The 16,159-nt window shown below is 36.9% G+C and overlaps 3 protein-coding genes across 3 annotated transcripts; all 3 read right to left on the bottom strand.

Moving 5' to 3' along the window:
• On the bottom strand, positions 1-960 carry LOC111809252 (uncharacterized). Its single transcript, XM_087116700.1, has 5 exons — positions 819-960; positions 638-734; positions 468-553; positions 319-375; positions 1-249 (listed from the first exon to the last, which is right to left on the bottom strand). Exons 1-5 carry the CDS (start codon positions 921-923, stop codon positions 184-186), a joined length of 411 nt encoding a protein of 136 aa, XP_086972826.1. The 5' UTR covers positions 924-960; the 3' UTR covers positions 1-183.
• A 2,555-nt stretch (positions 961-3,515) lies between these two features.
• LOC111809444 (U-box domain-containing protein 11) lies at positions 3,516-8,306 on the bottom strand. The gene is made up of 6 exons (XM_087117117.1): positions 8,166-8,306; positions 7,891-7,940; positions 6,497-6,875; positions 5,320-5,436; positions 4,844-5,236; positions 3,516-4,770 (listed from the first exon to the last, which is right to left on the bottom strand). The coding sequence occupies exons 1-6, from the start codon at positions 8,205-8,207 to the stop codon at positions 3,712-3,714; spliced, it is 2,040 nt and encodes a 679-aa protein (XP_086973243.1). The 5' UTR covers positions 8,208-8,306; the 3' UTR covers positions 3,516-3,711.
• LOC111809445 (uncharacterized) lies at positions 8,167-11,793 on the bottom strand. The gene is made up of 9 exons (XM_023695910.2): positions 11,611-11,793; positions 11,385-11,519; positions 10,831-10,947; positions 10,570-10,698; positions 10,149-10,325; positions 9,593-9,733; positions 8,787-8,972; positions 8,575-8,646; positions 8,167-8,331 (listed from the first exon to the last, which is right to left on the bottom strand). Exons 1-9 carry the CDS (start codon positions 11,734-11,736, stop codon positions 8,167-8,169), a joined length of 1,248 nt encoding a protein of 415 aa, XP_023551678.2. The 5' UTR covers positions 11,737-11,793.
• Positions 11,794-16,159: the final 4,366 nt, after the last annotated feature.

The raw sequence follows: 16,159 nt of genomic DNA, 5'->3' as shown, positions 1-16,159 counted from the left end.
TAATATTCCTAATTATGATTTACTTGATAATAATAAATAAAAGTACAAGCATTTTAAACGTGGGCCTTGTGAGGCCTCATGGAAGTAATGGGCTCCAACAAACCCCGAAGTAAAGCAATTTTCCACAATGGGCTTCGCCTAATTGGACCACTAAATTATGGGCCGAGTTGAAGCCCACTAGAATCAAAACCCTTGGGCCATCTCCATGAACATTGTCTGCAGCTCCTCCATAGTGGCACACTTGCAATCCTTTAAACAAAGGTAACAAAAGTTAGGCATAATTAAGAAAGGAAAAGGAAAAGAACTATGGATTCGTACCTCACTCCTTACTTTGGCCATTAGAGACACCATTTCTTGCATGAACTCATAAAATGCCTGTTCAATTGACCCAGCTGTAATTATTCACTACAACAATGGGAATCAAAAGAAAAGATCAAATTTTGAAAGACCCAAATGAAAATTGAGACCTCATTGTGTTCATCATCATCATCATCGTCTTCATCGTTATAGAAGCCAGCATCGTACAATGCTCTCTTCCTCTGGTCCGACAACACTGCTCCATAATCAAAACATATTATGATCAACCAAGAACACAATAAGAACAGGAGTTTTGGATTGGTTAATGAATTGAAATTACCCGAATAAGCTTGTTGAATCTGCTGGAATTTGGCTTTGGCGTTGCTTAACAAAGCAGGGGCTGCTCGTCTTCTCGCCCACCGGTCCGGATGCCATCGCTGCACCGCAACGCAACCAAAATTAGGCATTTCAATTTGTAGTTCAATCTAGCTTTTACCGGAAAATGGTATCTCCGACGGTACCATGGCCAGCCGCCGGTAAGCCCGCCGAATCTCTTCTGCGGAACAATCCGACCCGACTCCTAGAATGGTGTAATAAGAATCCGACCCGAGTTTATGCCGCTCCATTTCTTCGTGTTCGGATTGCGACACGATTGGAATAACTGCATTTATAGGACGGAAGATGGGTCCCATAGTGGACGATCCGGAAGGTTCTTGATCGATTTTGCTGGATGACGTGGAGGATCGGCGAGAACAGATATTTTTTGGCCTTTTAGATATTTTTATCCACTCCTTCTCGATCATTCATACTAATCGTTTCCATTTTTTTTTTGTAACTAGTTTCAATTTTATTTTATTTTGGCTTTTTTAATTTATCAAATTATACTAAATTAATTTTAATTTAAAATTTAATTTTCGTTCATTGTACACTGAACCTCGAATCTCATAATGATGTGATACTATCTACTTTAAGTATAAGCTCTCGTGAATTTGATATTGTTATTCTGAGTTATTTCATTTTGTAGTTGGTTAAAAATTATAATAAAAATATTTTTGTAAATTTGAATTAAACCTCTACAACTTAGTTGAAGGAACCAAGTTGATTCGAGTTTTCTATAAAAAGTTACGAAATTGAAAAAGATTAGAAAACTCATGGAAAATTTGAAAATTTATTGTATAGGCAAGTAAACGAGCGACACGTAGCAGCGGGCAATTGAACATGGCGAGACTAGCGGTTGCCATGTGTCAAGCAACAAATTGAGCAACATGTCGACTTCCTTAGGAGATGTGTGTCACTTGTTCGATCCGACTCGTGACTATGTTCGATCCAATAATCTGTGCCTGACCGCCACTTGCATACCAAAACCCTCAACTTGAACTGGTGTCTGGACCAACTCGATTCTGTTACAATCTTTGCGTGCGTACCATATGTCACGCAAAAACTGCAGCTTGACGCAAGTCATTGATTCAAATCCAATAAGCCACCAAAATTCAATCTTAGCTAGATTTTGTTTTCTCACCTTCATTTCGAGATTGGCCATAATTTTATTTAATCTCGGACTTACTAGTGAATTTGGAGCCTTCAACAAGCATAAAAGAAAACTTGGAGCGGCATGCTACATCCCGATAAGTAACCACACATACTTTAGGTCAGTAATACTTGTAGAGGTCGCTAGGACTTTGGTAGCACGCAAGCGTATCTTGCCTTTGGTGGTTAGATTAAGCATGAGTAGGACTTTGAATGAGCAAATGGGATGAAAATGATACGTACGTTATAAAAATTACGAAAATACCCGTAAAATGAGAAATTGAGATGCATGCATATCTTAATGTTTTCTCTTGTATAAGAATGGAGGATGAGATATTGTAATATGTACTCTGAGTGATTGATGAATGTTATCTCCCTAATGACCTTGCTTGAATGTATGATTTATGTGCCTTAGGTGATTGATAGGAATGTCTCCCTATTAGACATGTATAAATGAATAGAATATATTTTTTGTGCTTTAAGTGATCGATAGGAATATCTTCCGAGTAAAGCATGCATGGAGCAACCAAACTAAGATTAAAGCGCTAGAGCTAGAGCTAGAGCGGTTTACACGTTAGCCTAGGTTAGAACATTTCCAATAGACCTAGTGTCACAGTCGTACTCTTTCAACAATGTGACATCTTGATCTTGACATGCTCATGACAAGCCTTCGGAACTCAAACCTCATTCACATTTTTTGTCCAACTTTATGGGTACATTGGACCTTAAACAATGTTTGTCTTCACCAACCGAACACAGCTTGTGTGGAATCCAAGTTTGTTCAGCCACACGTCACTCGTGCATGCATATTCAAACGTCCATGACTCTAGTAGAATTTCCTCTGCACTAGGCCAAGTCATCCTGCTCAATATTACCTCTACTCTAACCCAATCTCTCTAATATAATTTACCTTCACATATACTTGACAAATTGGTGGAAGAACAAGAAGAAAGGAGAACTTGTTCCAGTGTTGAAGATTTTGAACTCTCCACCATCTAATTCAACGGATTAGATTGAAAGTTCCAAAAACATGCGTTCTAAACACAAGAATACAATTCTATGAGAATTTTCATTCACCTCCCTTTTACATATCGTTTTGTGGGTATTTATAGTCTCCTCGTATTAAAAGATGTTAATGATCATTATTGACAAGTTCTTTCCACTATATTTCAAATGACTACTAATAGAAGTTATGGCCAACAACTTCACTACCCTGTAGTTGCTTATTACAAGAAGTTATGAATTTAAAATAACAAATAAAGGCTCGAGACCCAACTTTCGAGGTTAAGGCTCGAGACTCTACCCAACCCTTTAACAACCCTACCTTTGACAGTCATGTCTGCTCGTCGTCTCTATCTTGCTACACCTCGACTTATCTTTCGTGCACATCATTGTGGTGTGTTAGATAATGCACCGTCTCTTTAGTTGCATAATTACACTCGTCTTGTCTTGAACCTTGTGTGACCGGTTGGGCGGCACTACAGTGTTGCCACCTTGTCTTGTCGGCACGTGAGGGTCACAACCTACTCTCCTCTCGATAACTTTCTTATGACACCTATCACCCTACAATCCTAAGTGGAATTAGAGTTCTAGACGTGCACGTGTGATCATATTAGCCCAATGAACCAATCTCAAGTATCAAAATTGGATTAAACCATTTAGACGCCCAAATTTCCTCGGCAATCCTATTAAACCAACTCTAAGGAGGGACTAGAGAATATAACACATCAGACTTGAATATGATCAAACTCAAAAAAGAAAATAAAACAATTCACATTCTGTTTCTGTAAATGAATCCAAACAAAAGCTACCCCAACTCTCAAACAAAAAAAAAAGGCCAGAAGGTGAAGCTCTCAAACCACACCACAAACTCAGTTTGATCTTGGCTCATGATTTTCTGAGTTGATCCAACAATGAAGCAGCCTTCCGTTTCGCTCTCTCCGTGCCATCCTCGGAAAGTTTCATCAACGGCACCGCGGCGCCAAGCCTGGTTAACCATTCCAGCTTCTCCCAATCTCCCTTACACAATGCAAGCAGAACTGCCACTGCATTTTCCCTGCTGCGAGACGACCCCTTCTTGAGAACATTGGTCAAAACAAGCAATGAATTGGCATTCCCCATTGCAGCCTTGGCCTCTGGATGGCTGCAAAGAACTGACATTATATAAAGAGCGTCATCAACCAATGTGCCATTTGAATCAGAGAGCATTTTCAATAATAGTTTGACAATCCCAGCCCTGAAAGCTCTGCCTTTGTTCCCTTGGTACATACACAAATTCAACAGAGCTCCTGCAGCATCTTTCTGCCCTCTTGGGCTTCCAATCTGGAGGATTTCTATAAGGTCAGGGATCACGCCCGACGCCCCGATCATCGCCTTGTTCTCGTCGGCTAACGACAAGCTGTAAATCGTCCCAGCAGCACACTCTCTCCCTTCCATGCTCCCAAATTTGAGGACTTGGGAAATGTAAGAAAATGCACCATGAAGCATTATAAGTCTCTTGTTTGGCTCATGAAGTGAAAGGTTCAAAATGCATGAAATTGCATTCTCTTGTGTTGCAACATCTTCTGAAGTTAAAAGGACAACCAGCTGGGGGATTGCTCCGGCTTTTGCTATTTCAACTCTATGATCTGAGCTGCTTTTCGATAGCTGTCGGATCTCGGTCACTGCCGCCTTCTGCTCCTGTATCGACCCGAAAGAAAGGTGTCGAACCAACGTTTTGATCGGTAACGTCCTTCGGCAACCGTCCTCAAATGATCTGTACTTCTTAAGTTTCCTGTTGGTTAATCCTTTCTCTAAATTAACATTGTGTTCTCCACACCATTCTGAGATCAAATTTCTCATAGCAAAATTTGGAGTGAGGATCAGAGATTGAAGCTGCTCTTGAGTCTTTGGACATGTTGTATTTCCTCTGTCTATCCATTTTTGTATGTTGGATCTTTCATATGTCTACAAATGATCATAACTAAGTCAGTCCCGAAAAGTTGTTTTCTCGAACGGAACAAATCAATGGCGATCGTACCTGTCCGGTCGAGACGATGATGGGATCGATCATTAATTCAAGGGAAATGGGACATAAGAAGTTCTCAGGAATTTCAATTACATCAAGCTTCCCAACTTCATCTTGGCTCTTGATGGATAGAACATCTTCCATTTCAGAATGAACACTTGAACACTCATTGAAACATGCATTTGAGTTCTTCAGCTCATCCGAATCGAAACGGATCAGATCGTCGCGGTTCGGAGGACAATGCTGAGAATCTGGATCTCCATCATCAACACTAGACATGGTCTTGACATCATGAAAGATCATGGCTTTTACAGAACCTGTAGCTTCAAGCTTCTTATGTGTGGGTTCAGACATAGACTCATAGTTCTTTGATGCTCTCATCAGCTGAGCTCTGACCAAATCAACCTTAAGAAACAAAACAAAAACTTTCTCAAACATTAGGGTAATGATTTGAAACTTGAATGGAGGAATGAAGATGTTATGTTTACCTGTTCTTGTACTTCGTCTGCTACACAAAAGTGGTCGTATGGCAGATTTGAGAGTGCAGTTTCCAATCTGGATGTCACGTAATGGAATTGCAGAACCAATTTTTTGGTACCTCCCTCCTTAATTTAATGGATAAGATTCAGAAATTTCAGTGTCCAAATCTTGAGATATCAAACAATGGCATGCCAAGAACATAAGAACATAATCAAAACTCCATTTTTTTAATTAAAGAAAATCGAGTTGAGTCATGTTTAGGTTAGTTTAAAATTAGTTTATCGATCAAACACAATCAATTAAAATAGTTTTGTGTGTCAGGTAAATGTTAAACTCTAGAGACGTGAAAACACGATTTATTAAAAAAATTAAATCCAATACAATGTGATTGAATTTTTTTTGAAAAGTTGAGCTTTAAAGGAAGGAATTTTGAACTTAATATCTGAACTTTTATACACTCATCATGAACAAAAATCATGAACAATCTATTCATTGATGAATTGGTATTTCTTTGCTAAAATACGCTTTTAGTCCAATATTTGAATTTAACATTTATTTGATAATAAAAATTTTAAAACTAATGAAATTTTAGATTTAATTTTTATTTCTAATTATCTTAAATTTGGTTAACATAAGGATGACATGGTGATTACCAAATGCTGACTAGACTGTAGATAATATTTTTTGAATTGAATTTTAAAAAGTTATTTTTATTTCGTTCATCAATTACATGTAAAATTTAATTTTCTTCACGCTCAGTTTGGCTATAATATTTTAAAACTATTTAAAAAAAAAAAAAAAAAAAAAAAAAAGTAGAGGCCAATAACTTAATAACTTCATGTATGAGTTGAAGCTTGAAAGCTGAATTCTCATATTCTAAACTAAAAATTATAAAACAAAACAGAATTTTTAATATATTTTGAAAGGTCACGACTGCAAAAGGAAGAAAAAGAAGAGGAAGAAGTAGATAGCACGTAGAATGAAATTTCTGTAAAATCAAAGCAAATAGAACCGATTTGGCAGCCAAGAAAATTTGCCAAATTTGCCAAATCTGCACTGCAAATCTGAAACTCAGAAGTTCCGAGTTCTTACATTAATTGGAAGCTCCACTCCCAGCTCTGTTAATTTTCCAAATTCTAATTTAATCTAATGAATAGAGAAAGAGAACGATAAGGATGAACTCACAGTCGAAGTTGAAGAAACCTCGTCATCGTCGTATACAGAGAAAGTCATAGCGGCGTACAGAAGGCGTTTCGCTGCCTGAATTGCTCCGACCACTTCCGAAAGGCAATCCAAACAAGAAGAAGAAGAAGAAGAAGAAATAGAGTCAGTCAATGCCTCAAACTTGTCCCGGAAGCCACCACAAAAGTTTGTGATCTCCTCCGCCAGATGAATCAGGAGCGCAATCCGACGAATGAGATCGGTGCAGTCTTTCTTCATGACGTCTCCGGCTCCGGTGATAGACCTCCCTGACATCAGAACAAAGTCACGTACCAGGTCAAGAAGTTGCAGCGCTAAAGCACGCCGCCGGCTATCACCAACGACTTCGCTGCTCATTGCCACACTACAAGGACGTTAGGTGTTTACTCTATTCTCTTGAAAAAACACAAATCAGAATCTTAAAGGGAAGCCGTTCGTCGTTTATTTATAAATTGCAGAAATTTTCATGTTTCCATCAACAAATACATTTTTATTCAGCTGGGATGCCAGAGAGATAATGATTCAGATTTCCACAACAAACCCCAATCCAATTTTGATTGACTTTGACACTGTCTTAATATGATATTTTATGAACCAATTTGGTTGCTGATGAGATATGATAATTAAACAACCTTTGAGACATCATTCTGAATAATAATTTATCCTATTAAATATTACGGTAAACACCGTTGTCTCTATCCATAAAACTGCCAAAAACACAAGGCTTTAGAAAATTTTTCCAAACAAAGATACCTTTCATCCATGTCTTCTTTCTGTCTTTCTTTTCCTCCTGCTTTGAGGTATTCATCACTATCTGATGTGACCCAAGGGAATGATCAAATTGTCTTTACCTTTCTAGGCCCCTGAATCTTTGCTGGCTTTGAATTAATTCCTATCTCTTTTTTTCTTCCAAAACAGCGTTCCATTCTTTTTTCTTATTATTACTAATATATTGTAGAATGAGGGTCATAACGTTTCGAGGCTTTCCTACGAATAGAATCATTTGACGATACCAAAGATGTATTTCCTTATCAGAGGGGCCCCAATGGAAGCGGGAGTTTTTTCTTTGATAATATGTTTGGGGTATCTTATGTGACCCAAGGAGAATGATCAAATTATACATTTGATTATGTCATGTGGCTTAGTTTTTCATTTTGATCCAACAATTTAGTTAAATCTTCTTAATAGTCCCTATAGAGGGGAACGCGTTAATTTACGTGACTAATTTCTTATTAAGATTAAACTCTCTATGAAAATTGAATTCATTTACTATTGGTAGGACTATTCAGAAAATTCAACTTAAAGTATGGGGATAAAAATAAAAGAAAATCTGACACAGGGTAGAATGCAAAAACTATAATTTAACCAACAAATTCTACCTGGTGAGTAGGAGTAGAATATGTATGGAACTTTGCGAATTCAGTAGATCCTGCAGAAAGCAACATTCAAATTTAGCTGATCAAATTCCAAATCCAAGCTTAACAAAAAAAAGTTCAAATTTAGCTGTTTATCAATATATCCCAAATCAAGGAATAAAACAACGGTACCGGATGCATCAAACAAACACATTAGATATCGTGAATCAGAGAATGATGCTTTATGAGATGAAAAAAAATAACATTTATAATCATACACAATATCGCTGATTAGATACCTCAGTTGAATCGTTGAGGGGCACTTGAAACTGCATGGCCATTAGGAGATGTAATGGAAATGGAATGAATGTTGTTGATCCTATTTCTTCGCAGGGAATAAGGATCTATTCCTGCCTTGTGAGCTGCAACAACACCTATGGCTTCCCAATAATTTGAGACTTTTACCTGCACAATATGCTTAAATTAATCAAAAAACACAACAGCGACCAGGCAACATAGAAGGCAGATCATAATAGCTTGTTTTAGGTTTAAAAAGGCTCTTCAATTTTAACTTCGGCAAGCTTCTAGGAGGATGTAAGATCACTAAAATTCATTACTTGAACTTCCAGCTTGATTTAATTACAGTTTCTTCAGCAACAACCGAAAAATGGAAAAGATAAAAAAGTTCACAAGTATTCCAATGCATACCGCCTCAATCCCAAGTGACTCTGGAGAATCACTGAGAACTGTTTCATTTTCCTCAACCGCAATAATAAGTGGCTGTGACAAAGTTAAAAGTACTTGGTCAATGTCAAAGTAGTCATCCGAAGCAGTCTCTTAGAACTGAAATGTAGTGACGTTAATGACCGTACGAGACCCATCTGCACATCTAAGATGTATTATGTATACAAATTTGATACCTTGTGCTGTTTGCTTCTGGCAAAGGCAAGGGCGCCATCCCCTCCACATGCATCTATAGGTACAATGACACTATCGACATCATTTGCCAATATGCAGTCCTTCCCCAATGATTCAGAACTATTGCTCAAGTATTGAGGCGCATAGCTTAGCCCAGAAAGTACACATGGTAAGAATGTGTATCCTAACTGCAGCACAGAATTGAGGCCTTGATGAAAGCATGCGAGAGAGAGAGAGAGAGAGAGAGAGAGAGAGAGAGAGAGAGAGAGACAGAGAGAGAGAGAGAACGAGACAGAGTTACCACCAAGAACAGAAATTTGAGGAATATAAGCATTTGCGTTCATGTTGTTAATAGTAGACATACAAGATCAAATCAAATGCTGTTAATAAATGATTACCAGAAAAATGAACTTTGGTTTGTGTGTATGCTGTGTAACTTTTCTTTTCCTTTTACTTTTTCTCAAATGTATCCCACAAATCATTGTTTCTTGTTAAAATAGGTGATTCTTACGTATTGCCCCTCTCTTGTTTCACCTAAACATTGTTGAGTCTTGTGGAAAGCCATGTCATAGTCTTGTGGAGGTATCTTCAGCACGTAAAGTACTTTAACTAGCAAGTAGAAGTATCGCCAACAAGAACAAAATCTTTGTTTCAAAAATTTCAAATTGGAGTTAATAACTTCCTCCTTGTCTTCAACTAACCGCTTCTTTTCTTTCCTTTAAAAATATCAGAAAAAGAACCATTTCCCGCAAAATTTAAAGTCCATTACACACAATAACAGGGAGGATAAGTCCAGAGTATTACTAACCTCCTCTGCTGCTGATTTTGGAGATACAGATTTGCATACGGGAGTAGGCGATAAAGCAGGAGCATGAGCACATGGAATCTGAAACTCCTTCACCACAAGATGGCTGATAATAGCCTCAACCCCTGCCAAAGTATCAACTCCCTTCAAGCGACAGATTGCAAAATATTAGATACTAGTAGATAGACAATCAAGTACGTACACATCTCAGAATTTTTTCTTAAATTGCATACTTGAACATTGCTTTACCAAAAACAATCACGTGAAGACGCATAAAATATTTAAATTCATATATAGTTTTATCAAGTCAAAGGATAAATTTAACTGGAGGGCTTGTCTTTGAAATAATACCAATTCTAACTACAATTTCAGAGCATATGAACGGTTTCTACAACTATATGCAGACTGCAGAGTCATAACATTTATGGTCTAATTCATAGAAAGATACACCAAAGAGTATACTCAATAGCTCACAAAAGTTCACCAGTAGAAGCAGTGGAACAGGTATGACCTGAATGAAGAATAACAAGAAATGGAGTAACTGAGGAATTTTCATTACCATCCCTTGTCGATAATTATCCGTCTCTTCAACATCATCATCTGGGAATCGTCCAACAACTGCAACTGCATTCACCTTTGATCGTTTCATCAATGCCTGCACAGCTCTCAGCAATGAAGCAGGGTGTCTAATCCTCCCAGTTGATTGCCCAGTTTTTGGATCAATCCACTTCTCTACCTATCAAACAAGCCATCTCAACTTTTATAATCATACATCAAGAAAATTTGTTATTCTTCCTCTCGAGGCAGACAGATCTGATCTCAAATCTGGAAGCACAACTATAAGCTATTTAGTGTTCATCGTGGTCAAAACTAACCAGCTAATGAAATTCAAACTATATATATTATTTGGCTTTAGGTACTCGGTAGGCGTGAATAAGCCAAGTTAAATTAGATATCTCATGGGGGCAAGAAAATAGTACCATTAAAGGTGTCTCTGTGACAACATATTCCATCACAGGCAACCCAAGAGAGGCCCTAGCAGCATCAGCCACTTGCAAGTGACGAATTCGAAGCTCTTCCTCCATTCCAGCATCAAGAACCAATCCTACCTGATTCATTCAACTCTACAAAATACATTATCATGTTACAGGGAAGTCACTGAGGCACACCACTAGGCCTGGCAAAATACGACATATGACAACTGGTTCAAGGAAAAGATAAGAACATGAATTAACATATACCCGATTCTGGTGAACAGGCTGTAGGGCCCATGAACCTTCTGCAAACCGATCTAGTGCATAGCCTTCAACATACAGCACATTGGACATAGGCCAGTAAAGCATAGCTGCATTAAGCACCTAAAGAAAATTCCTCAAGTCAAATAAAAGCATATCTTTTATATACAGATAAAAGTGAGAGGAGGAGAATTCTTCTTCTTATTATTATTACAACAAATGTGAAAACACAGATACATTTTTAGGGAAGGCATACATCTTAACTTATCGAGTCATGCGCACGTTAGCAAGAAATAAAAAAGATTCAAACTTTCAATAAGTCTTTGATGGAATTATATTGATATAGGAATTTTTATACATCGTATGCATTCTCATAGAAACATAGAATTGAATTTTTTTCAAAAAGAAATTAACAAACTATTGATATATTTTATTTTTAAGATATGTTGAAAATTTAATCACACTATTTATCAATAAAATTTTTCCACAATTTCTGACAATAAACAAACAAAAATTGAAAACTTAATATCGTAAAATATAAGGCAAGTTGAAAGAAGTACGTTAGGATGAGTTATAAGGCAATCAACGACGGAGGCAAGGGTACGAGCAACCGGAAGAGCGTCACCTGCGTATCCACCAATGGCGGCTCCTACGCCCGTCGGGACTATCATCACACTGGTATATTGCCTTTTGCACTGTGTATTCAGTTACAGACACAATCGTAAACCAATTAATGCAGTAATTTGAATTTCGAGTAACTGAGGAAAATCAAAGAGAGGAACTCACTCCGGCGGAGTAACGGTTGATGGCGGAGCATGTGACGACCGACTTTGCCGCCAGTGGCTGAGATTTGGTCCGGAATCCATTCCGGCAGGGGATTATCGGGAGTGGATAACTGAGATGAAGGGACATTCTGATGTACCAAAAAAAATGAAAATGCCGCCGATTTTTCTTACTGAATTATAATTTGTGAATTGAAAGAAGATTATTTAAAAACATATCCGAATTAAATAAATAGATAACTAATTTTGGCCCTTTAAGGTCCAATTCGAGCAGCCCAGACAAATTGGAGGCCCAAGATTGGACGAAAAGGGACTACTTTCCTAGAATTCAGCCCATTCGTATAGAAAGAAAATAGGGACCATTAGCAATTTAACACAAAATAATAACAAATTCGGCCCAATCTAAAAGTATTTACAAATGTGACGCAATTTTAATGATATAGCCGACTTGTCTCTACACTAGGTCTAGACCAAGTCATTCGGCCCACCTTGGCTCTACTTGGAGCTAAGGTGACTCAATCAATGTCACGTTTCATCCAACATCATCTTGATTTTCAATTAACATGACCTTCATGTCTTGACGCCATCCCAAATCACAGGGTGTAATGACCTACTTTTCGAGTAACTCGAGCCACAGACCGTTACTCACTAATGTGACAATAAAGAAAGATTCGTAAAATTTAAAACACTTAAACTCGTGCATGTACTTTAAAATTCAATTTAAGGTTTGCTTTTACAAAAGACAAAAGGTAACCACCAAAACATAACATACTTAAAAGGTCAAAACTATTTAAAATACATGAAATACAAAATTTAAAAGGAAATCTAAACTCAAGTGTGACGGGACTCTCTACCGCCAACAGCCCATGTGTCTCCACCTCGACCGCTACATCAAATTCCACCTGAAAGAAAATTGAAGAAGTAGGATCGAGCATATAAAATATACTCAGTAAGCACCTTGTCGTTAGTTCATAGTTTGTTATCAGGTTTTATTGATCTTAGTTAATACGTTCGGTGTCTTATTCTCATTTGGGTGTTCATAGTTTGCTAGTCTCTTTCATCATCATATCTCTAAGTTCTTGAGGCACGACCTCGGTATCAATCTCATAAGGTTCATGCATGCGAAGGCTCAACCAACTCTAAGGTTAACTGTGGACCCTTGTTGCTTGTGACAGGTTCACCAAAAGAAAGCTAATTAGCAAACTTCCTAATAGTCCCCACAAAGCACAAATCATACGTTATAAAACATCATATGTCAGTTCTATGATTATCCAGACTCCTGACAATCACATCAGGTTTACGGTTAGAGGCTAGTTGGCAAACCCCTAACCGTCCCCGTATAATCGCATAACTCACATGCATGAACAATAATCGTAACCAACTCTTAAGGTACAACTGTGGGCCCTTGCCGCTCGTGACAAACTCACTATAGAAAGCTATCAGGCAAACTTTACCGTAGTCCCCACAGGGTACAGTCATAAGTCATAAAATATCGTAAGCCAATTCTATGGTTATTCATACCCCTAAAAATCGAATTAGGATCACGATTAAAGGTTAGTTGGTGAACTCCTAATCGTGCCCGTATAACCACATACATTACAAACATATGAAATAGAGATAACATAGGGATCTAACCGAGTTATGAATTTTAGTTCATAGGACAATGCATACATGTTTAGTAAACATGCATAACAACATTCAACATTTATAATAGGATTCCTATAACATGATTTGTGATACACTAAAGACATGCTTTCAATTTCGGTCAAATCATAGCTCTTTAGTTCATTCCTCAATAAACGTGAATCATAATGTTTAACGTGCTCTTACATGCATCAAACTAAATCATTTCATACTCAAATTTCTATAACCTACCTCTTATATCATACTTTTTTTGAGATGTCACATTCGAGTTCAGATCCTTAAAAATATCTCCTAAAGAAGAGAAAATATGAGCATGATTGAAGTTGGATAAAAAATCAGAGAAAATGTACTCATTGCGCCAACATGTCACTTTTTCCATACAGTATTGCGATTTTTCATATTTTTTTGCATTTTTTCTCCTCGTTCTTTCTCAGCTTTTAGCTCGTGTTTATGCCCCACTAGATCCCAATTTCTTCTACGGTCAAATGTCCTTGTTGTTGTCAAGCGAATACTCAGGTTTCATCGTTCACTCGATCATGCCATCAAGAACGAACCCATGTGTCATTCAATTGAACCAACCACTCACTTAGTTTTCTTGAACTATCCTTAAGTTTTATTTAAATGACTCTCCTTTTAGTTATTTCTTATCGATTTAGCAACGTTTTTGAATACCTAACTCAATAAGGGATCTTCACAAAAAAACCAATTGAGGAATTTTGAGCTTGAGAGGGACACAAACTATGCTCCCCAATACAATAGCATCAATAAGTAGACACCTCAGACTTTTCTTCCGCAATAATTGTAGGAATTAATTGGTGTTGCCCTATAAAACTAAGTTTTGTATGCTATTATATAAATACGAGTGATTCCTTGAACCACTAAAAAACGGCTTAGAACAAACGTTTTATTTGGTATGATCTAATAAAACCTAGAAAACGAGTATTTGATTAAATTAACAATGAAATTTTGTACTAAGGTAGTATATGCTTAATTTGAAAGGATTACGAGCATGTTTAGAGCCTCAATTTTTTGTTATAGTTAGAAATAACAAAAATGCCACTAATGGACATTTGACTGTAGAAGAAATTGGGATCTAGTGGTAGAACATTTGACTTGAGTTTTTTTTGTTTAAACCCGATAAGGGCTTTTATTTTATTTTTATTTTTTGTCTACCTTGTTTTTGACCGATGGGTCTTTTGGTTAGTGGTAAACCACTTGATTGTAGATTAATTTATTTTTTTCACCCTTTTTTGTACAAAAATTTGCAATTGAATTGCATTGAGAGTTTAGTGTAATAAATTGGCTATTATGTCTCTATACTTATGTTTCACCAAATAATTGGTACAACTCAAATGATCGTGCTAGACCCTATTAGCGGTTAATTATTTTATGATCCTAGTACATTAATGTAAATGAGTCCTTAACTGAGTGGTAGAGCGTTTGCTTGCAAATTAAGAGGTTATCTGAACTTAGTAGGGTTCTTCTTCTTCTTTTTTTTTTTTTTTAATGTCTCCACCACACTCATATTCTACCCATGATTGGTACACGTAAAATCATCATAGGTTTATTAACCCACCAGAAAATGTAGCATTTGACTACGGATTAAGAGATTATCGGTTTGAATTTGATAAGACCATTTTTTTCACATTTTAATTCAAATTATCATTGGCTAGTTGTACACTCAAACCACAAGAAAATGTCATGTTTCACCGAATTAGAAGTTAATTATTTTAATGCAAATGGGTTCTTAGTTCAATGTTAAAACATTTAATTACAGATTAAGAGTTTATCGGTTTGCCCTTGGCCAATTCAAATAGTTATTGGCCACTTGAAAATGTTATGCTCGATCCTATTAGAAACCAATTATTTTCATGCAAATGGGTTCTTAGTTCAGTGGTAAAATATTTGACTACGGGTCAAGAGGTCATCGGTTTGAACTTGATACGGCCCTTTTTTTCACATTCCAACTCAAATCATAGGGTTGGATGTATGCTCATGGGTCCTTAGCTCAGTGGTAGAGCATTTGACTGCAGATCAAGAAGTCATTAAGAGGTCATTGGTTCGAACTCAGGTAGGGTCCTCTTTTTCACCTTCCAACCCATATCATCTTAGAAAATGTCATGCTTGACCCTGTTAGAAGTTAATTATTTTAATCCAAATGGATCCTTAACTAAGTGGTAGAGCATTTGATTGTAGATCAATAGGTCATGATGCATTATGCCGATGATTTTCTAAGACACAACTATGATAATAAACGTACCTTAGAGTAATATTTAGAGTAATATGTGAACAATATATAAAGGTTGTAACATAAATGCATTTTGTGTGCACATAAAAGATAATTTAAAGATGAAAACTAGATATACAATAAAAATATAATTTAAAGATGAAAACTAGAGGGACCTCATGCATTTTGTGTGCATATATACATCGGGTTACTTCTCCCTTTATGATGAAAACTATAAGGACCTCATGCATTTTGTGTGCCAATAAAAAGATAATTTAAAGATGAAAACTAGAGGGACCTCATGCATTTTGTGTGCACATAAAAATATAATTTAAAGATGAAAACTAGAGGGACGAAAACTAGAGGGACCTCATGCATTTTGTGTGCATATATACATCGGGTTACTTCTCCCTTTATGATGAAAACTATAAGGACCTCATGCATTTTGTGTGCCAATAAAAAGATAATTTAAAGATGAAAACTAGAGGGACCTCATGCATTTTGCGTGCACATATACATCGACTATAAGGACCTCATGCATTGTGTGCCAATAAAAAGATAATTTAAAGATGAAAACTAGAGGGACCTCATGCATTTTGTGTGCACATATACATCGAGTTACTTCTCCATTTTTGATAATGAGTATGGACGCTTACACTACGATGATGATCATCATCATACC

This window comes from Cucurbita pepo, chromosome 13 (assembly GCF_057944985.1).
Source record: "Cucurbita pepo subsp. pepo isolate OVF chromosome 13, ASM5794498v1, whole genome shotgun sequence".
Taxonomy (NCBI): domain Eukaryota; kingdom Viridiplantae; phylum Streptophyta; class Magnoliopsida; order Cucurbitales; family Cucurbitaceae; genus Cucurbita; species Cucurbita pepo.
The sequence above is the reverse complement of the archived record's forward strand: the minus strand, read 5'-3'. Positions and strand labels throughout refer to the sequence as shown.